Genomic DNA, 18,088 nt, shown 5'->3' with positions numbered 1-18,088 from the left:
TTAAATTTTTGATAGAACTCAGCCAGTGAACCCATCTAGGCTTGGTGCTGTTTAATAGGTCATTAATTATTGAGTCTATTGCTTTATAGGCCTATTCAATTATCTATTTCTTCTTCTATGAGATTTGGTAGATTGTCTTTCAAAAAAAATTTTCCACTTTCTAGGTTATCATATGGGTATAGAGTTGTTTGTACTACTCCTTTATTATCTTTTTTTTTTTTTTTTTTTTTATCCTCACCCGAGGATATTTTTCCATTCTTTGTACAGATAGAGTGGGAGGGAGAGAGAGGAAGGGAGAGAGAGAGAAACATTGACGTGAAGGGACACATCGAGTGGCCGCCACCCGCATGACCAACCAGGGTCGGGGACAAACTGCAACCGAAGTACGTGCCCTTAGCGGGAACCGAACCCGGGCCTCTCCGGACCGCAGGCCGACGCTCTTAACCGCTGAGCCAAACTGGCCAGGGCTCCTTTAATATCTTTTTAATGTCCATGGGATCTGTAGTGACTTCTGATTATTGATAATTTGCCTTCTCTATTTTTTTCTTGGCTTCACTAGAGTTTTAACAATTTTATTGCCCTTTTCAAAGAACAGCTTTTGGTTTTGTTGATTTTCTTTATTGATTTCCTATATTCAACTTCATTTATTTTTGCTTTTTGTTATTTTTTCTGCTTATTTCAGATTTAATTTGTTCTTCCTTTTCTAGTTTCCTGAGGTTGAGGCTTAGATAGTTGATTTGAGATCTTGTTTCTAATATGTGCATTCAGTGCTATAAATTTCCCTCTAAGCACTGCTTTTGCTACACCCCATGTTTTGCTAAGTTGTATTTTCATGTTTAGTTCAAAATATTTCTAAATTTCTCTTGAAACTTCTTTTGACTCAAGTGTTATTTAGAAGTGTGTTGTTTTATCTCCACGTATTTTGGTGTTCTCCAGCTACCTTCTGGTTATTTCTAATTTTATTCCACTGTGGTCTGAGAGCACACTTTGTATGATTTCTATTCTTTTAAATTTGTTAAGGTACTTTTTATGACCCAGAATGTGGTCTACTTTGGTCAATGTTCCATGTGAGCTTGAGAAGAATGCATACTGCTGATGTTCGATGACGTATTCTATGGATGTCACTTACATCCAATTGATTGATGGTATTGTTGAAGTCAACTATGTCCTTATTGATCTGTCAATTACTGACAGAGGAGCAGTGAAATTTCTATACAGTGATTTCATTAATTTATCCTTGCAATTCTATTAGTCTTTGTCTCACATATTTTGCCACTCTGTGCTAGGTACATACATATTAAGAAGTTATGTAGTCCTGGAGAACTAACCACTTTATCATTATGTAACGTACCTTTTTTATCCCTGATTTTTCTTGCTCTGTTTACATTGGCTGAAACTATTGTTGCTACTTCAGCCTTCTTTCGACTAGTGTTAACAACACATCTTTTTCTGCCTCTTTAAATTTATCTATTTTTATATTTAGAGTGGGTGTTTTTGGTGGATAATATATAGTTGGGCCTTATTTTCTTTACCCAGTCTGATAGTCATTACATTAATATATGTTTAATGGATTATTGAGAAAAGTGATTATTGATATAACTGGAATTTAAAAGTTAACTGTCTATTGCTAGCAATTTCATAAGAGAATATTCTAATAGTGCCCTCCACCCCCAAAAGGTTTTTCATTTGGACCTTGTACATGAAAAATGTCTCTGATCTTCAGCAAAATTAAGACATTTAGGAACTGCAGTCCTACAGAAGTTCAGACCTCGTATTTGTTGATCTCTTCTTCTTCAATTAATTTAATCACCTTTTGTTTCTCCTGTTTTTTTTTTTTTTTAAACTATTTGTATGACCTTGGGCAAGTTATCTAGCCTCTCTGGTCTTTGTTGTTGTTTTTTTGAATCCTCACCCAAGGACATTTTTGCATTTGTCCTCAGATGGAGCAGGAGGAACAGAGGGGGGGAAGAGAGAGAAACATCGATGTGAGAGAGACACATCCAGTGGTTGCCACCCACATGACCCCAACTGGGGTGGGGACAAACTGCAACCAAATACATGCCCTTAGCAGGACCCAAACCTGGGACTCCCTGGTCCACAGGCTGAGGCTCTAACCACTGAGCAAAACCAGCCAGGGCTGGTCTTTGTTTTCTGTGTTGTGAAGCTATAAGGATTAAATGAGTTAAAATATATGCCTAGGACTTTGGACATTCTCCTTGTCCAAGGCTGGGATGTCCTGGAGTGCCCTGGTGATATTGGTTTAGAGCCTGGGATTAAGTTGGGACTTGGAAAGGACAGAAGGGAAGTGGGGCAAGACTGAAAAGCCTCCGCCTCCTACACTCCATACTGAGCATGGCATTCTGCTGTTTCATTTAGCAGACCCTTTCCTTCGAAATGAAAGCCAACCCAGGAAAGGACCAGGAACAATCACATCTGTCATAGTGAACAAAATTAATGAAGTCTGTCTTTGGAATATGGTATGTAGCAAGGGGCCTTCAAGTAAGGAGTTGGCACTGGAGAAGCCTAGAGGGGCCACGAAAACCTGCTGCATGCCACATGGCTACCCCTTGTTTTTTCCCATTATGGGAGATACTAGGATGCTTTGCAACGTAACTGGTCACTCTGTCACCAAGAAAGCGCTTCCACTGAACCCGGCACATATCCAGCCGGGTGGACCTTCAGGTCAAGAATGTTGAAACTGATCTCAAAAGTTCACCTCTGTTTCTCCAAGTTTCATGGTTTCACTTTTAAAAATTTTGCAAAAACATAATTAGCTTTACTATTGACTCTGAAAAATGTCAGGGCGAATGGGCTTCAATGACCTGTGCCCACAAGGTTAAGATGAAAAAATGTGACCAGCTGGACACTCGTTTTACACTCCTACACCGATGTTTCTCCAGGAAACTCTCTTTAAAATTGTGGTTGCAAGCGGAGGCCCACGGGCTGAATAAGCAAGTTTTGTCTGTCTGTACAATGAAAGGAAATTCTTTTAAAATAACATTTAAAAAATAGTATTGGGGAAAAAAAAATGTAGATCTCCAGCTTTTCTTGACAAGTCCGAAGTGACGGTGGCACTGGGCCTATAGTGGCACAAGGCTGGTTGCACCCGTGTCCTCGAACAGCGCTGAGTTCTCTCCGATTCCCCTCGCAGGACGGGCCCCTGGCAGGTCGGGCCCCTCGCAGGACGCGCCGGCGGCCTGGGGTCTTGGGGCACCTGGGAGGGCCTCCCTGTCCGGCCGGGCTGGAGAGGGCTGCACGGAGGAGGGACGACCGGGGACGGCGCCTTGCAGGGTGAGACCCACCGGAAACGACTCTGCGGTCAGCCTCGGGCCTCAGTTTCCCCGCCTGCAGGCGGGCTGGCGAGGGCGGCGGGCGCCCGCTTGGCACTGAGCGCGCGAAGGGACGCGGGCGCCCGCGTCGGCCCGGCCAGCGCCCCGGGGTGTCCGGCTCCGCCGGGGACGGACCGGAAGAGGCGCTGGCTCGGATGCGGGCCGCAGCCCAGAGACGCCGCCGCCGCGCTCCGGGTCCTGTGCGCCCCGCCGCGGTGGCCGGGGGCGGGCGCGGCGCCATGGCCTCGGTGGTGGAGTACAAGGGGCTCAGGGCCGGCTACCGCTGCGGCTACTGCGGCGCCGACGACGGCAAGGCGTCCTGCGGTGAGTGTCCCGGCGACCGGCGGGCGCGGCCGCCTCGCGTCCCAGCCCGCGCCGCCCGCCGGGCCCGGGGAGCCCCTCGCGGCGCGCACAGGCCGGGCCCCTCTCCCGCCGCCCCTGCCCACTCGTTCCGTCCCAGACCGCCTCCTTCCACGCTCCGGCTCTGCGCCTCCCCTCACCGAAGATGGCGGTCCCGCTCCGGGAAGGGACGGGAACAGCGCCCGGCTGCCCTGGGCCAAGATGGCGCGGGCGACGTCAGCGCCGCGGGGCTACGTTGGGGCCCGGCCTACGGGCTGCCGGGCGGCGTCACGCGGCGGCGGCGGCGCGGTGCATTGTGGGGCGGCGGCGGGCCTGGCGGCGCGGTGCATTGTGGGGGGCGCGGCGCAGGCGTCGCGGTGCGTTGTGGGGCGCAGGCGGCGCGGTGCGTTGTGGGGCGGCGACGGGCCGGGCGGCGCGGGGCGTTGTGGGGCGGCGACGGGCCGGGCGGCGCGGGGCGTTGTGGGGCGGCGGCGGGCCGGGCGGCGCGGTGCATTGTGGGGCGGCGGCGAGCCTGGCGGCGCCGCGTTCGGAGGGCCGGGAACATGGCTGCCTGCGCCGCCCTTCCGTCCAGCCTTGTGGAGTACTTCGAGGGCGAGGACTTCTACCGTTGTGGCTACTGCAAGAACGAGTCGGGAAGCCGCTCCAATGGTGAGCGGCCGCTGCGCAGCCCTGCCCGGCGGAGGGGTGCGGGACGCAGCCGCCGCGGCTGTCAGGGTCTCGGGACCTCGCCCGCCCGCGAGCAGCGCCCCGGTGCCCGCCCTTCGCTTCGGGCGCGGACCTGCGCGGCCCTGCGCGGCCCGGAGGGTCTCGCGGGGACGGGTGCGGCAGCCGAGCCCCGCACCAGTGACGGCGGACAGGGGCCCTGCTGCGGCCGGCGGCGCCGGGCTGAGCTGCGCTCCTCCCCCGTGGAAGTGCCGCGCGCGGGTGCGCGACAGTGACGTGGGGCGGTGCGGTTCGTGTGCAGGACGCGCGCCCAGTGCCTGGCATCCTCGCGGAGATGCTTCTGGAGGGAAATACCGGGCACCGATGACCGTCGTCGCCGCTGCGAGCGGCCCGTGTGCCCTGACGGGTTGAAAGTTAAACCGGGTGCCGCTTGGCCGGCGCTTTCCCCACCCGCCGGGGTGACGCGGGAGGTCCGCCTGCAGGTGTTCTCTCCCCCAGGTGTTCTCCCCCTCCCCTGCAGGTGTTCTCTTCTGCAGGTGTTCTCCTCCCCCTCCCCCAGGTGTTCTCCCCCTCCCCTGCAGGTGTTCTCTCCCTCCCCCGCAGGTGTTCTCCCCCCAGCTGTTCTCCTACCCCTCCCCCAGGTGTTCTCCCCCTCCCCTGCAGGTGTTCTCTCCCCCAGGTGTTCTCCCCCTCCCCTGCAGGTGTTCTCTCCTGCAGGTGTTCTCCTCCCCCTCCCCCAGGTGTTCTCCCCCTCCCCTGCAGGTGTTCTCTCCTGCAGGTGTTCTCCTCCCCCTCCCCCCAGGTGTTCTCCTCCTCCCCCCAGGTGTTCTCCCCCCAGCTGTTCTCCTACCCCTCCCCCCCAGTAGTTCCCCCCCAGGTGCTCTCCCCCTGCAGGTGTCCCCCCCCAGGTGTTCTCTTCCCTATCGTGCTTCAAGTCTCCTTACTGAAACTTGTTTGTAAACAAAGCACGGTGCTCAAGGCCTGAAATGCCATAGCTGGCCCATGTAGAACCTCCTATGTTGTTTTCATTTATTTATTTATATTTTTTTAATTGACTTTTTAGAGAGAGAGGAGTGGAGAGGGAGAGATAGAGACATCCCTGAGGGAGAAACATCAATTGGCTGCCTCCTGCACGCCCCCTGCTGGGGATGGAGCCCGAAACCCAGGCATGTCCCCTGACCAGGAATTGAACTGAGACCTCTCAGTCCCTGGGACATGCTCAGTCCACTGAGTCACAAGGCTGGGCAGAACCTTCTATTTTAAATAACAGTCCAGCAGTGTGGAAAATGGGGTATCCGTGATGTTGTAAATTTAGGTAGTTCCCATTTTGAAAACATTTTATGTGCCTGGAATGATTTGGGCGATTACAGTGTATCCACTTACTAATTAGTTAAAAGTATTCACTAGGTGTTTCTCTGGCCGAGGAAGTAGTGTGTGATATAGTGCAATCATTAGGAACGAAGATGATGAGCCAAGAGGGAAAGGTTTGAGTGTAGCAGTTAAATGGAGAAAGTAAACAGGATGCAAATATCATGTGACATGATTGTACCTCTGGGAGGAAACAAGCCCAGGAGAAGTATACCAGATGTGACTGGTGTCAGGCCCTAGGGCATTTCTCCCTTTTTCAGAATGTTAGTGTTGTTACTGTAATATGTGTGTAATAAATAAGTTATATTAAATGTCTAAAGTTAATATTTCTAATTTTTCTGAAGAAACTAGCTTAAATTTTTGGGGATTTTGTTACTGTTTAAAGGTGTGATGTAATCTGATTGCATCGAGGGCTGAGTTTAGACTAATTCTGAATTAAATGTAATCACTTTGATATGTTTTGAAAAAAATTAAGGTGACTATATCTTATTTTTTTTATTTGTGTCATGTATGATGTCAAACCAGCAAGTATAAAGTAATGCAAATTGTCGGTCCTCCAGTGCGATCTAGATGCTTTTGCTTCTATATTCACATTAAAAAACTGCTGTGACTTGAAATAGTACAAAGTTCAGCCTGCAGTCAGTGACGTGTTACTTTTTTTCAGGCATGTGGGCACATTCCATGACAGTGCAGGATTACCAGGATCTTGTAGACCGCGGCTGGCGAAGGTAAAAGCTCCTTAGTGCGGAGGCTTCTCCTCTCGCTTGGGCTTGTCGTGTATGTGTGAAAAAGACTGCTTTAAAGTGTTTTTCTGTTGTTGGAAAGAGGTTTAAGAATTTAAAAAATTATTTTGTGTAATCTTTTCTGTCTCTTTTTAAGGAAGTTTATTAGGAAAACTTCAAATATACACAAACACAGAGAGTACATTATCGTGAACCTCACCTGCCTGTCACCAAGCTTCAGCTAACATCTTGCCAGTCTTGTTCCATCCGTACTTCTTGCTCCCGGCAGTGGCTGAATGTGTGTTCCCCCGTTTTCTGGGTTCAGTCCCGACTCCCGTCTTGACGGTGTTTGGAGGCGGAGCCTTTCTTTGGTGGGGGATTGAGCATAAAGATGGAGCCCTCGTGAATGGGGTTAGTGCCCTCAGAGAAGAGAGCTCCTTTGTCGCTTCTCCACGTGAGAATCCAGTGGAAAAACGAACCAGGAAGTTTGTCTTCATGAGACACCAGGTCTGCTGCTGCCTTGATCTTGGACGTTCAGCCTCCAAAGCTGGGAGGAGTCCATTCTGTTGTTCAGAAGCCACTCGATCTGTGGCATTTTGTGATAGCAGCCCAGGCGGATGAGACGCTCCCCACTTCTCCCTCCACACGATCATTTGAAGCAGACTTCAGGTGTCGTGTCAGTATACCCGTAATTGGTATGTGTTTCTGAGAGAGAAGGATTCTTTTTTTCCTTTATAACATATCCATAATACCATTTGTCATTCTTGACCAAATTAGTAATTCTTCGATGTCACCTGTTATCTAGTTTTGCTTAGATTTTCTGCTTGTCTCAGAATGTCTTTTTGTTTTAAACTGTTGGTTTATTTGAATCAGGATTTATTAAGGGCCACATGTTGCCTTTAATGGCTAAGATAGTTTTGGTGGTTATTTTTATGTCGACGATTTCAAAGCAGCTGTTAGGTGAAGGACCTCACGCAGACGGTGTAAGAAGTGGTACATGCCCTGTGCAGTCCGCACGTGGGAAGCTCAGCATGCAAAGCTCCACAGCTTTCCGTAGACTTGATAATACATTCCAAAGGCAGACATAGGCCGGGTGCTGAGGGACATCGTGGGCTGTGAAGAAGAATCTTTTTAAACAGAAAGGGGCATCACGGAAGGCTTTTATGTCACACGGGAATGTGATGGAACTTGTGTTTTGGACATCATCATTTGCATAGCAGAGAGGCTGTTGAGGGGTGGTCCTGGAGGCAGACGGGGTCCAGAGACAGCGGCGGCGCTGGGGTGTGAGACGGCGAGGACTGCCATCGACAGCAGTGGCGCTAGATGGGAGCGGCGGAGTTAAGATTCGGTTTAAGCAGAAAACTTTTTGATAGGAGAGCGCTGCATTGGAGCGAGCTGGCTGAGGTGGCTCCCAGGTTCCTGGCTCAGGAACTGAACCCCTGAGTGTTTGTTGGGGCTGCCATAACAGTTCTGCAGATGGGGCAGCTTAACAAAACTGTTTTCTCCCATTCCTGGAGGCCGCAAGTCCAAACCAAGGTGTCGTGGGCTTTGGTGTCTCTGAGGCCTCTCCTTGCTTGACGTGGCTGCCTCCTCACAGTGTCCCCTCTCTGCATGCTCATCCCTGTGCCTCGTGTCTCTGCTCCCGGTTTTCTTTTCTTACTAGGATACATATCAGATTGGATTAGGCTCATCTTAGCAGCTTCTTTTTAACCTGGGAACCTCTGTGGAGGCCTTAGCTCCAGACAGTCCCATTCTGGGGTGCTGGGGGTTAGGGTTTCCACATAGGAATTTTGGGGCACAAAATTCAGCTCACAATGTCATGGTTCTGTCATTCACTAAGACCTAGACAGCATTAAAGGAACAGGTTGGTTTGGGGGTACTATGTGCTGCTGCACATGGAACTCCAAGTGCGATGTCACAGGCAGCCATGTCTGTCATCCCACAGCACCCTGGGCAGTGACCCCTGCCCTGGGGTCAGGCATGGATGGGATTGCAGATGCTGATGAGAGGCAGCTGAGGTGGTGAGCCTCGTGTGTGCAGGTGAGGGCCAGCAGAGGGAGAGCTGGCTCTGGGCCTTGGTGGACCCTTGTCGCACGATTTTTTAGCTCAGGAAGAGTAACAAAACTAAATGTAATTTCATGCTGTTGATTAGATTTTTATCATAGTTAAGCTTGTGCTTCTGTACTAATCTGCTACGGTATATATGAGAATTAGGTAGACAATTAATAAAACTATCTTATAATTTTAGAAGCGGGAAATATGTGTACAAGCCTGTGATGAACCAAACGTGTTGTCCTCAGTATACAATAAGGTAAGAATTTTGATTAATAGAAAGAAGTTCCATAATATGAAGGTTGTGTATAATTTTTTAGTAGAGTTTTGCTTGTTTTAAATAATGTTGTTCTACGTAGGTATTTTTTATAAGGAATAGCAAATGAATTATGGCTTTTTTACATAGCGATGCTGTATTCACGTTGTGGACTAGTAGCTTTTAGTAATGTTTAATTGGTTCACGTGTAAATGTATAAACTCTATGTGGCAGTGTGGTCAGTGATACCATGAAATATTGGGAACATATTGGTAAATACTCAAATTACTTTTGGATATCAAATTTGTATGGGTTTTAGCCCCTGGCTTTCCCTGTCCTAGCCCATTGCCTGACTCAGTGCTCTGGCCCCGCAGTGCCGTGGGTTCTGGAGGGGGGGAGGCCAGGGTCGGCCACAGCACTCAGAGTTCACTGCTCTGCGCTGGAAACTCGGAGTCTTACTTTCCTGCAAAGCGTTTGATTAACTGTTCATAATCTGTGGGTCTACCCTCTGCCCCCTTCACCCCACCCTAATATGGAAAGATTTTCTGTTCCTGGCCAAGTAGCTCAGGCGGTTAGAGTAGCATCCCCATATGCCAAGCTTGTGGGTTTGATCCTTGGTCAGGGCATATATAAGAATCAACCAATAGGGGTAGGGGGTGGGTTGGGGGGGGATCAACCAATGAAATCATAAATAAGTGGAACACAAATCTTTTCTCCCTCCCTTCCTCTGCCCCCCCTTTTAAAAAAATGTTTTTTAATTGATATTAGAGAGAGGAAGGGAGAGATAGAACCATCAATTGGTCACCTGCATGCCCCTCACAGGATCAGACCCACAACCTGGACATGTGCCCTGACCGGGAATCGAACCGGCAACCTGTTGGTGCATGGGTCGATGCTCAGCCACTGAGCCCTGCCGGCTGGGCCCTCTCTCCCTTTTTAACGTGTATACATAACCTAAATTAAAAAGCAAGCAGTTACATCCATCATATTTTGGCTGATCCTCACAGCTGTATCATTTAGCTTTGCTTAATTTTATGGGGTGGTTGTAGATTATTTTGAGAATTTGGTGAAAATTATAGGCCCTCTCTGCAACAAAACAAAACAAGGGAGGGGCACAGAGAAAATATGTGACATCTTACATGTTCGTTTCAGAATGATCACAGACTCTCAGAAGTTTCACTGGTGCCTGGTTAAGACCTCTTTCTCTTAGCTAACTGGTCATAGACCTGGTATAAGAGACAGAAGAGATGGGGGTCTGTGTGGTCTGCTGACACCACCCACCCATCTGTCACTCAAGAGCAGGGCGGAGCTGAGTTGTGTAGGGAGCCATCTGTGCAGAGTGGGGGAGGCAACAGACTTTCAGAGACTTCCCTAGTTCCAGACCCACCTTCTGACATACCTCCTGAGGTGTCAGATATTGTGAGCTCCAAGACTTTTAGGGGTAATGCAGAGAGAATTGGGTACCTTTCTCTTTTTCCCATTGATTTACGTCATCTTCTGTTTTTCTAATCCTTACCTGATTTAGTGATGTTTGGGGTGAGGTTAGAGGTGCGTTAAGCCCTGTCTTTATCCAGAAGTCCCAGGTACAAGCTCTGCCTCCTTGTACTGAATACTGTCCATAACTGGTTTTATTTCCTCAGAGTTTGAGTTCACTTTTTAAATATTTGTTTTGCTTTCCTAGGTGCCGATCTCTGCAGTTCCAGCCATCAAAATCTCAAAAGAAAGTTTTGAAAAAAATGTTGAAATTTCTGGCCAAAGGGGAAGTTTCCAAAGGACATTGTGAGGGTAAGATGAGATGGGGTATAAAACTGTTTACTTTAAAGTGATGTACCTGCCCGGCCGGTGTGGCTCAGTGGTTGAGGGTTGACCCTGTACCAAGAAGTCGCTGGTTCAATTCCCGGTCAGGGCACTTGCCCAGGTTGTGGGCCTGATCCCCAGTGGGGGGCATGCAGGAGGTGGCCATTTGATACTCTCTCTCATCGATGTTTCTCTCTCTCTCCCTCTCCCTTCCTCTCTTTCTAAAGTCAATAAAGAACATAAAAAATAAAAATAAAGTGATGTACCTTTTCAGCCCTGGCTCAGTAGGTGAGAGCATCATCCTGATAAGGCAGGGTTGTGGGTTTGCTCCCTGGTCAGGGCATCTAAGCCAGTGACCGCACAGATGAGGTGATGCACCAGGTCGGTGTCTCTCCCTCCCTTCCTGTCTCTGAAGTCAGTTTAAAAAATTTGTAAATGGCCCTGGCCGGTTTGGCTCAGCCGTTAGAGCATCGGCCTGTGGTCCAGAGAGACCCGGGTTGGGTTCCCGCTAAGGGCACGTACCTTGGTTGCAGTTTGTCCCCGGCCCTGGTTGGGTTGTGTGGGTGGCAGCCACTTGATGTATCCTTTTCACATCGATGTTTCTCTCTCTCTCTCTCTCTCTCTCTCTCTCTCTCTCCCCCCCTTCCTCCTACTGTATCTGAACAAAAAATGGAAAAATGTCCTCAGGTGAGGATTAAAAAAAAAAAATTGTAAATGATTCATCTTTCCAAGGTTCTCACTTTCAGTCGTTTCTTAGGTTAGGGAAAAGGGGTCCTCCCTACAACCAGATACTACTGTTACTGTGATGGTAACGATTCCTGTTAGGACTGTGTTACTGTTACCACTGACCCCATGTCGAGGGTATGGGAGTGTATGCCAGGGCAAGACTAGCTTGGGAAAGGGGTTGAGGATCAATTCTAAGATATGGTGTCCTGGAGTGTATTGAAATTCTAGCTTTTATAGTGCCATGATAACTCTTACTGTACTTGATCCCAATGACGTCATGCAGTAACTCGAAAGTGGTGCTGTCTCTGGAGACCCGGTGTGTGCAGGAGCTTCTGCAGGATTGACAGCCCCTGTTCCACTGGGTGAAGGCAGGGTTCTGAGTTCGAGTGCTGCGGACTTCAGGACGTTATGTTGCCTGAAATCCTGTTTCTTGTTTGTCTGACAAATTTTGAATTGTGAGTGAGTTTCCTAAAAGATAATTAGTAACATTTAGTTAACTGTGGTTACAGATACTTTGCATTTTCAGTTTTGTTACTTTAAAACAAACAAACAAACAAACAGGTGTTTCTTATAGAAGGTACCTAGACCAAGATGAGAACTGGGAATGCCCCGTCCTTCAAGCCCTTCCTCGCTTCTGTCCCGGGAAGGCCTGACCCCAGGGCCAGTCTGAGCTTGTCCATTCGTTCCCCAAGTGTGTTTGGGATGCGTGCAATGTTCCGTCCCCTTTTAGGCACTGGAGACACAGTGGCCAGCAAGACGGGGACGTTCTTTGCCCTTGTGCACTATCCTGAGGGACCAGGATTCAGGACACCGTGGAGTAGTCCTGGCAGGGCTGGCGCCACAGAGGCCAGAGCAGGGTCATGGAGGTCAGGGGCAGTGGGCGCATTGGGAACACCAGTCCTGGTGCAGCTCTGGTTGGTGTGGTCAGCACATAATCTTAACAGTTAAATAGGTTGCGTTTGTTCATCAATATGAAATTTTCAGTGGCTGAGAATCATGTTCTGAGATTTAAAAATTAATATTCAGATAAGCTTTCAGGATGCCGTTCATTTGTAAATTGATGGTTGCCTGTCTGTTTTTTTGTTACTCCTCCCCTAAGGATATTTTTTTCATTGATTTTTAGAGAGAGTGGAAGGGAGGGGGGAAGGGACGGGGTGAGGTGGAGAGGGATAAAGAAACATCGAAGTGCCTGTTCATTGATCGGACGCCTCCCGCACATGCTCAGCCAGGGCCAGGGATTGAACCTGCAACCCAGGTACATGCCTCTGTTCAGGAATTGAACTCACAACCTTTCGGTTTTCAGGCCAACATTCTAACCATCGGGCCACCGGCCAGGGCACCTGTCTTTTTTATGTGGCTTTAGTTTTTTTTAAATTACTCACCTGAGGACACTTTCTTTCATTTATCTTCAGATAGAGTGGGAAGGGGGAGAACATCAGTGTGAGAGAAACACATCAACTGGTTGCCTCCTGCATGACCTTGACCAGGGCTGGGGGTGCACTGCAACTGAGGCATGTGCCTTTGGCCGGAATCGAACCTGAGACTCTTTGGTCGGTGGGCCGACACTCTAACCTGAGCCACACCGGCCAGGGCTCTGTTCAGTTCTTTGACTTGTATAGTCTTCTGAGTTGTTTACGTCTACAATTTTGTTAATAGGAGTGATGTGCTCATCAGGGTAAAGGCCCAGATGACTGTAACAGAGACACCAACATGCCGCGGCCAGGCAGTGCTGCCAGTCTGCGCCTCCTCAGACAGCGTGCAGTGTGGGCGTCAGCGCGGCCCTTCTGGGACTCTGCCTGGCTTTGCTGATCCAGCCAGTGGGCGGAGGGTGGGAGCTCATGGCCACAAATACCCTCTGAAATGGGTGAACGGGCGCATTAGTTTGGTTGTGTGCTGTTGGCGGGGACTGGCAGTGCCTCCCCTGCGCGGCTGCCGCCGCCCTGACAGCAGCTCTGCTGCTTCGGAGGACGCGCAGGTGTGTGGACACCCGGCCACTCGGGACAGAGGGCACTGTTTTCCTTGTGTGTCTTAGTTGTATCTGGCTGATGGACTTCGATGTCTTTGATTCCTAGATGAGCCTATGGAGCCCCCCCTGGAGGATGCCGTTGCCGGTGACGTTGCGTTCATCAGTAAATTGGATGTGCAGTGCGACCTTAAAAAGCTCGGGGACAGCCTCAAAGAGAGCTTGGAAAGGGAAGACAAGGAGAAGGGAAAGCCGGTGAAGAAGGAAGACCCCAAGGAGCTGATCCAGGCACAGGAGAGAGGGGAGTGGGGCTCCGGGGAGCCGTCGCGCTCCGTGGAGGTGCGCTCGGCGCCTCAGCCAGGTAGCGACGCTGGGCAGGCCTGTCGTGTGAATGTTCACCCCGTGCTCGAGAGATCCCCCGTCCTCTCTCCAGCCCAGAGTGTGTGTGACTCGTGAAATCTACAGACCTGTTTTATACAACCTAGTACCTGGATTTAGGTGGACAGATCACCTTTTTTAAAATTAATTAATTAATTAATTTATTTATATTTATTTATTTTTTTATCCTCACCTGAGGACATTTTCCCATTTTTTTGTTCAGATAGAGTGAGAGGAAGAGAGAGGAACAGAGAGAGAGAGAGAAACATCGATGTGAAAGGAACACATCGAGTGGCTGCCACTCGCACGACCGACCAGGGCCGGGGACAAACTGCAACCGAGGTACGCGCCCTTAGCGGGAACCGAACCCGGGTCTCTCAGGACCGCAGGCCGACGCTCCAACCGCTGAGCCAAACCGGCCAGGGCCAGATCACCTTTTTAAAAACTTCAGTGTTTAATAAGCCTGAAAGGGTAGCCTTACTGTCTCCAGATGCATATATATTTACTTTTTTTTTTTTTTTTTTTATCCTCACCAGAGGACATTCTTCCATTTTTTTTTTTTTTTTTATCCTCACCCGAGGATATTTTTCCATTTTTTGTACAGATAGAGTGGGAGGGAGAGAGAGGAAGGGAGAGAGAGAGAGAAACATCGACGTGAAGGGACACATCGAGCGGCTGCCACCCGCACGACCAACCAGGGCCGGGGACAAACTGCAACCGAAGTACGTGCCCTTAGCGGGAACCGAACCCCGGTCGCTCCAGACCGCAGGCCGACGCTCTAACCGCTGAGCCAAACTGGCCAGGGCCATTCTTCCATTTTTTGTTCAGGTAGAGTGGGAGGGAGAGAGAGGAAGAGAGAGAGAGGGAAACATCGACGTGAAGGGACACATCGAGTGGCTGCCACCCGCACAGCCGACCAGGGCCGGGGACAAACTGCAACCGAGGTACGCGCCCCTAGCGGGAACCGAATCCAGGTCTCTCCGGACCGCAGGCCGACGCTCTAACCGCTGAGCCAAACCGGCCAGGGCTATTTACTTTTTTTTTTTTTTTATCCTCACCCGAGGACATTTTTCCATTTTTTTGTACAGATAGAGTGGGAGGGAGAGAGAGGAAGAGACAGAGAGAGAGAAACATCAATGTGAAAGGGACACATCGAGTGGCTGCCACCGCACGACCAACCAGGGCCGGGGACAAACTGCAACCGAAGTACGTGCCCTTAGCGGGAACCGAACCCGGGTCTCTCCGGACCGCAGGCCGATGCTCTAACCGCTGAGCCAAACCGGCCAGGGCTATTTACTTTTTTTTTTAATTGACTTTTTAAAAATCAAATTGATATTTATTTTTAATTTATATTTTAGAGTGAAAGGAAGGGAGGGAGGGAGAGAAAGAGAGAGACATTGAGGGGAGAGAGACATCGATCAGCTGCCTCTTGCACACCCTTTACATGCCCCCTACTGGGGGTCAGGCCTGCAACCCAGGCATGTGCCCTGACTGGGAACCAAACCGGGACCTCTCAGTTCACTGAGCCAAGCTGGCCTGGCCCCCAAATGCATTTAAAGAGTTCCGTTTCTTCTTACAACCTTAGGGCCCTAGGTAGGTTTGAGGACCAAATTTTTGTCAGTGAAAAGATATGCTAAACATTTTTATTTTCGGTGTTACATGAGACAAAGTAAATTTTAGGTATATGTCCAAAATTCTTTTGTTTATCAATAGATTTCTTTATGTAATAAAAATAAATTTTTATTCAAAAAACTTGATTTTGATAATTTAACTTCACCTTTAATAAGGTAAGACTTTTCGCCCTGGCCGGTTTGGCTCAGCGGTTGGAGCGTTGGCCTGCGGTACAGAGAGACCCGGGTTCGGTTCCCGCTAAGGGCACGTACCTCGGTTGCAGTTTGTCCCCGGCCCTGGTTGGTCGTACGGGTGGCAGCCACTCGATGTGTCACTTCACATCGATGTTTCTCTTTCTCTCTCTTCCTCTCTCTCCCTCCTGCTCTATCTGAACAAAAAATGGAAAAATGTCCTCGGGTGAGGATAAACAAAAATAATAATAAGGTAAGACTTTTCTATATTTTCACTTGTAAAAGAATTAGCTTTAAAAACTTTATTCAGCATTAAAAGGGGTTTATTATGTGTTTGTGCACGTGTGTGTGATTCTTTTAAAATTTCATAAAATAATTTGGTTATTATGCTTTATTTCTTGAATTTTTTCTATATTTATTTATACAAAATGATCCAAGGGAGAGATTTTTAGTACTATTTTAGTTTTTGTTTGTTAAATATATGAAACACAGAAGACGTTGTGTTTTATTGAATAGTTTTTTAAATGTAACATTTTCATGGCATTGAGTTGATATTGGTCTGAGATTTCATTTTAAAAATATGAATAGTCCAATAAAATATTTTGAATAAGCTAGATAATTTCTTTCAACTTTTAGTGTCTTGAGTGATAGGGTTAGTTCTTTTATTTTAAATTTTTTTTTATAAAAGTTAGTTGTGTATCAGATTGAAAAATCCATTTTGGAGAATTTCAAACAGACTCATGAAGACTGAGTATCACAGTGAACCTCCATGTACCCTCCCCCTCCCCCCAAAACAGTCCTTGGCTCACGATTGATGGTACTCATAGAAATTTTTGGTATGTAATAGTGAACATGTTCATCTCTTGAAGCAGCTCTATGGAAACCACTCTGGTTAACTGGAGCTAACTGGTGTGACTCCTCAGTCAGGTGGGGGGACATGGTTCTAGCCGAGAAGGGGTTTCTGCAGGAGCCCGCCACAGCCTGCTCTGACCCCCGGATGCTGGGCAGTGTGCGCCGGCCAGTGCTTTCAGAGGGGTGGGCTGGAGGCAGCTTGTCTGGAGCAGAAGACACTTGTTATGTTCTTTCTACTTAAAGGGGCAGAGAATAGGTAAATATTTTTCCAGAGGAGAGATTTTTAACAGAGAGCTGCCCAAAAGTTCTGTGCCTGTTTACTTCCAAGATAGGGTTGTAAGATCAACTTACAGCCTGCACCAGGGCCCTAAAACTTCTACCCTAGAGCTGCCCCGACATCTGGGGCTCTTTGGGATCATCCGTAAGTCTTTGAGACTTTTGAAAAAGCATTATCAGAGTCAAATGTGAGTGGTCTAATGTTTTAAATTATTTTTAGGCAAAGGGGCAGATTTGAGTAAGCCTCCCTGCCGAAAAGCAAAGGAAATCCGGAAAGAAAGGAAGAGGCTAAAGCTGATGCAGCAGAACCCAGCTGGGGAGCCCACGGGGGGCCAGGCTCAGCGTGGACCCAAGACTGAGCCCCACCAGCCGAGATCACTGGAAGATTTAATTTTTGAATCTTTACCAGAGAATGCATCACATAAGTTAGAGGTACTTTGGAAAATACATAATTTTTTAGTTTGTTTATTTTTGTTTTGTTGAGTATTGTGTATATTTTCATTTGAGGTTACGTTAGTCCATTGCTACGTTGTTGTTTAAAAATGGGAAACTGAAGTGAATTGGAATGGAGCAGCATTTGTATCGACTAAGTCAGTTGCTATGTGAGAGAAGCCCTTTTAAGATTTAAAAAATACGCAGTTTGATTAAAGTAGGGAAAGCAATTCCAATTTCAGCATGTTATGATGTGTCAAGTACTCTGGCTTTTTGTAGCCCTTGATTTAGCAGTTAAAGTGAAAAAGAAAAAAGTACTATTTAAATTTATTTTTGTCAGCTTTTGTTTAGACGTGGAGGAGAACACATCCCACTAAGCAAGTCACTGTCGTAGCTCTCCTGATGTCTGATCTTGGCCAAGGCAGCAGAGGGCATGGCAGGTGCAGGCTGGCCGTTGGGACCCAGCCAGCAGTGCTGACTCGTGCTGCTGCAGCAGGCCGCTCACCGTCCCCGGGCAGTCAGCGAGCAGGCGTTGCCCAGACTGGCTCACATTCCAGACTAGCCTGCATTTTCAGTCTTCATTGGCATTTATAAATTCTTTTCTAAACATTAGCTGTAATGATCTTATCATATTCGCACACATGATTAGTAACAGGTCACTCTTTGAATTTACAAGTTAATATCTAAGAACATCACTATCACTAAGGATTTGAAATTAAACTGAACATGGACAGAGTAAACCTTAGGACAGTGTAGAGTATCAGACATAAATATATATATATATATATATATATATTTTTTTTTTTTTCTTTTTTTTTTTTTTTTTTTGGTACGTGCCCCTAGTGGGAACCGAACCTGGGACTCTCTGGTCTGCAGGCCGATGCTCCAACCGCTGAGCCAAACCGGCCAGGGCTAGACATAAATTTTAACAGCTTCCACATTATAATTCCTTGGCCACTCTGGTTTTGTTACCGACTTTCTCCTTCCCAGAATGTGAAAAGGGAATTAACACGCTGCTTAAACTATTTTGTGAGGAGTCATTTATGTTTTGATCATAAGCGTCCTGTGTGCAAGGCACCAGGGACACTTCCACACTGTGCAGTGGGTGGCGC

At 48.2% G+C, this 18,088-nt stretch overlaps 1 protein-coding gene across 12 annotated transcripts in view; it reads left to right on the top strand.

Annotated features, from left to right (window-relative positions):
* The first annotated feature begins 3,568 nt into the window (after nucleotides 1–3,568).
* The window catches only part of ATE1 (arginyltransferase 1), a 99,576-nt gene continuing 85,056 nt past the window's right edge, over nucleotides 3,569–18,088 (top strand). For 2 of the 12 annotated variants that reach the window (XM_036264881.1, XM_036264884.1), the window contains exons 1-6: nucleotides 4,217–4,337; nucleotides 6,385–6,448; nucleotides 8,691–8,753; nucleotides 10,432–10,535; nucleotides 13,346–13,597; nucleotides 16,765–16,976. In XM_036264881.1, coding sequence (XP_036120774.1) covers nucleotides 4,232–4,337; nucleotides 6,385–6,448; nucleotides 8,691–8,753; nucleotides 10,432–10,535; nucleotides 13,346–13,597; nucleotides 16,765–16,976 — 801 coding nt within the window. In that variant the 5' untranslated portion in view covers nucleotides 4,217–4,231. Of the gene's footprint in view, nucleotides 3,654–4,214; nucleotides 4,338–6,383; nucleotides 6,449–6,599; nucleotides 7,138–8,690; nucleotides 8,754–10,431; nucleotides 10,536–13,345; nucleotides 13,598–16,764; nucleotides 16,977–18,088 lie in introns of those variants that run through there. The other 10 variants (XM_036264886.1, XM_036264885.1, XM_036264890.1 and 7 more) reach the window with 8 other exon arrangements.

Source organism: Molossus molossus, unplaced genomic scaffold (assembly GCF_014108415.1).
Source record: "Molossus molossus isolate mMolMol1 unplaced genomic scaffold, mMolMol1.p scaffold_m16_p_17, whole genome shotgun sequence".
Lineage (NCBI taxonomy): Eukaryota > Metazoa > Chordata > Mammalia > Chiroptera > Molossidae > Molossus > Molossus molossus.
This window is presented reverse-complemented; position numbering and strand designations above follow the sequence as displayed.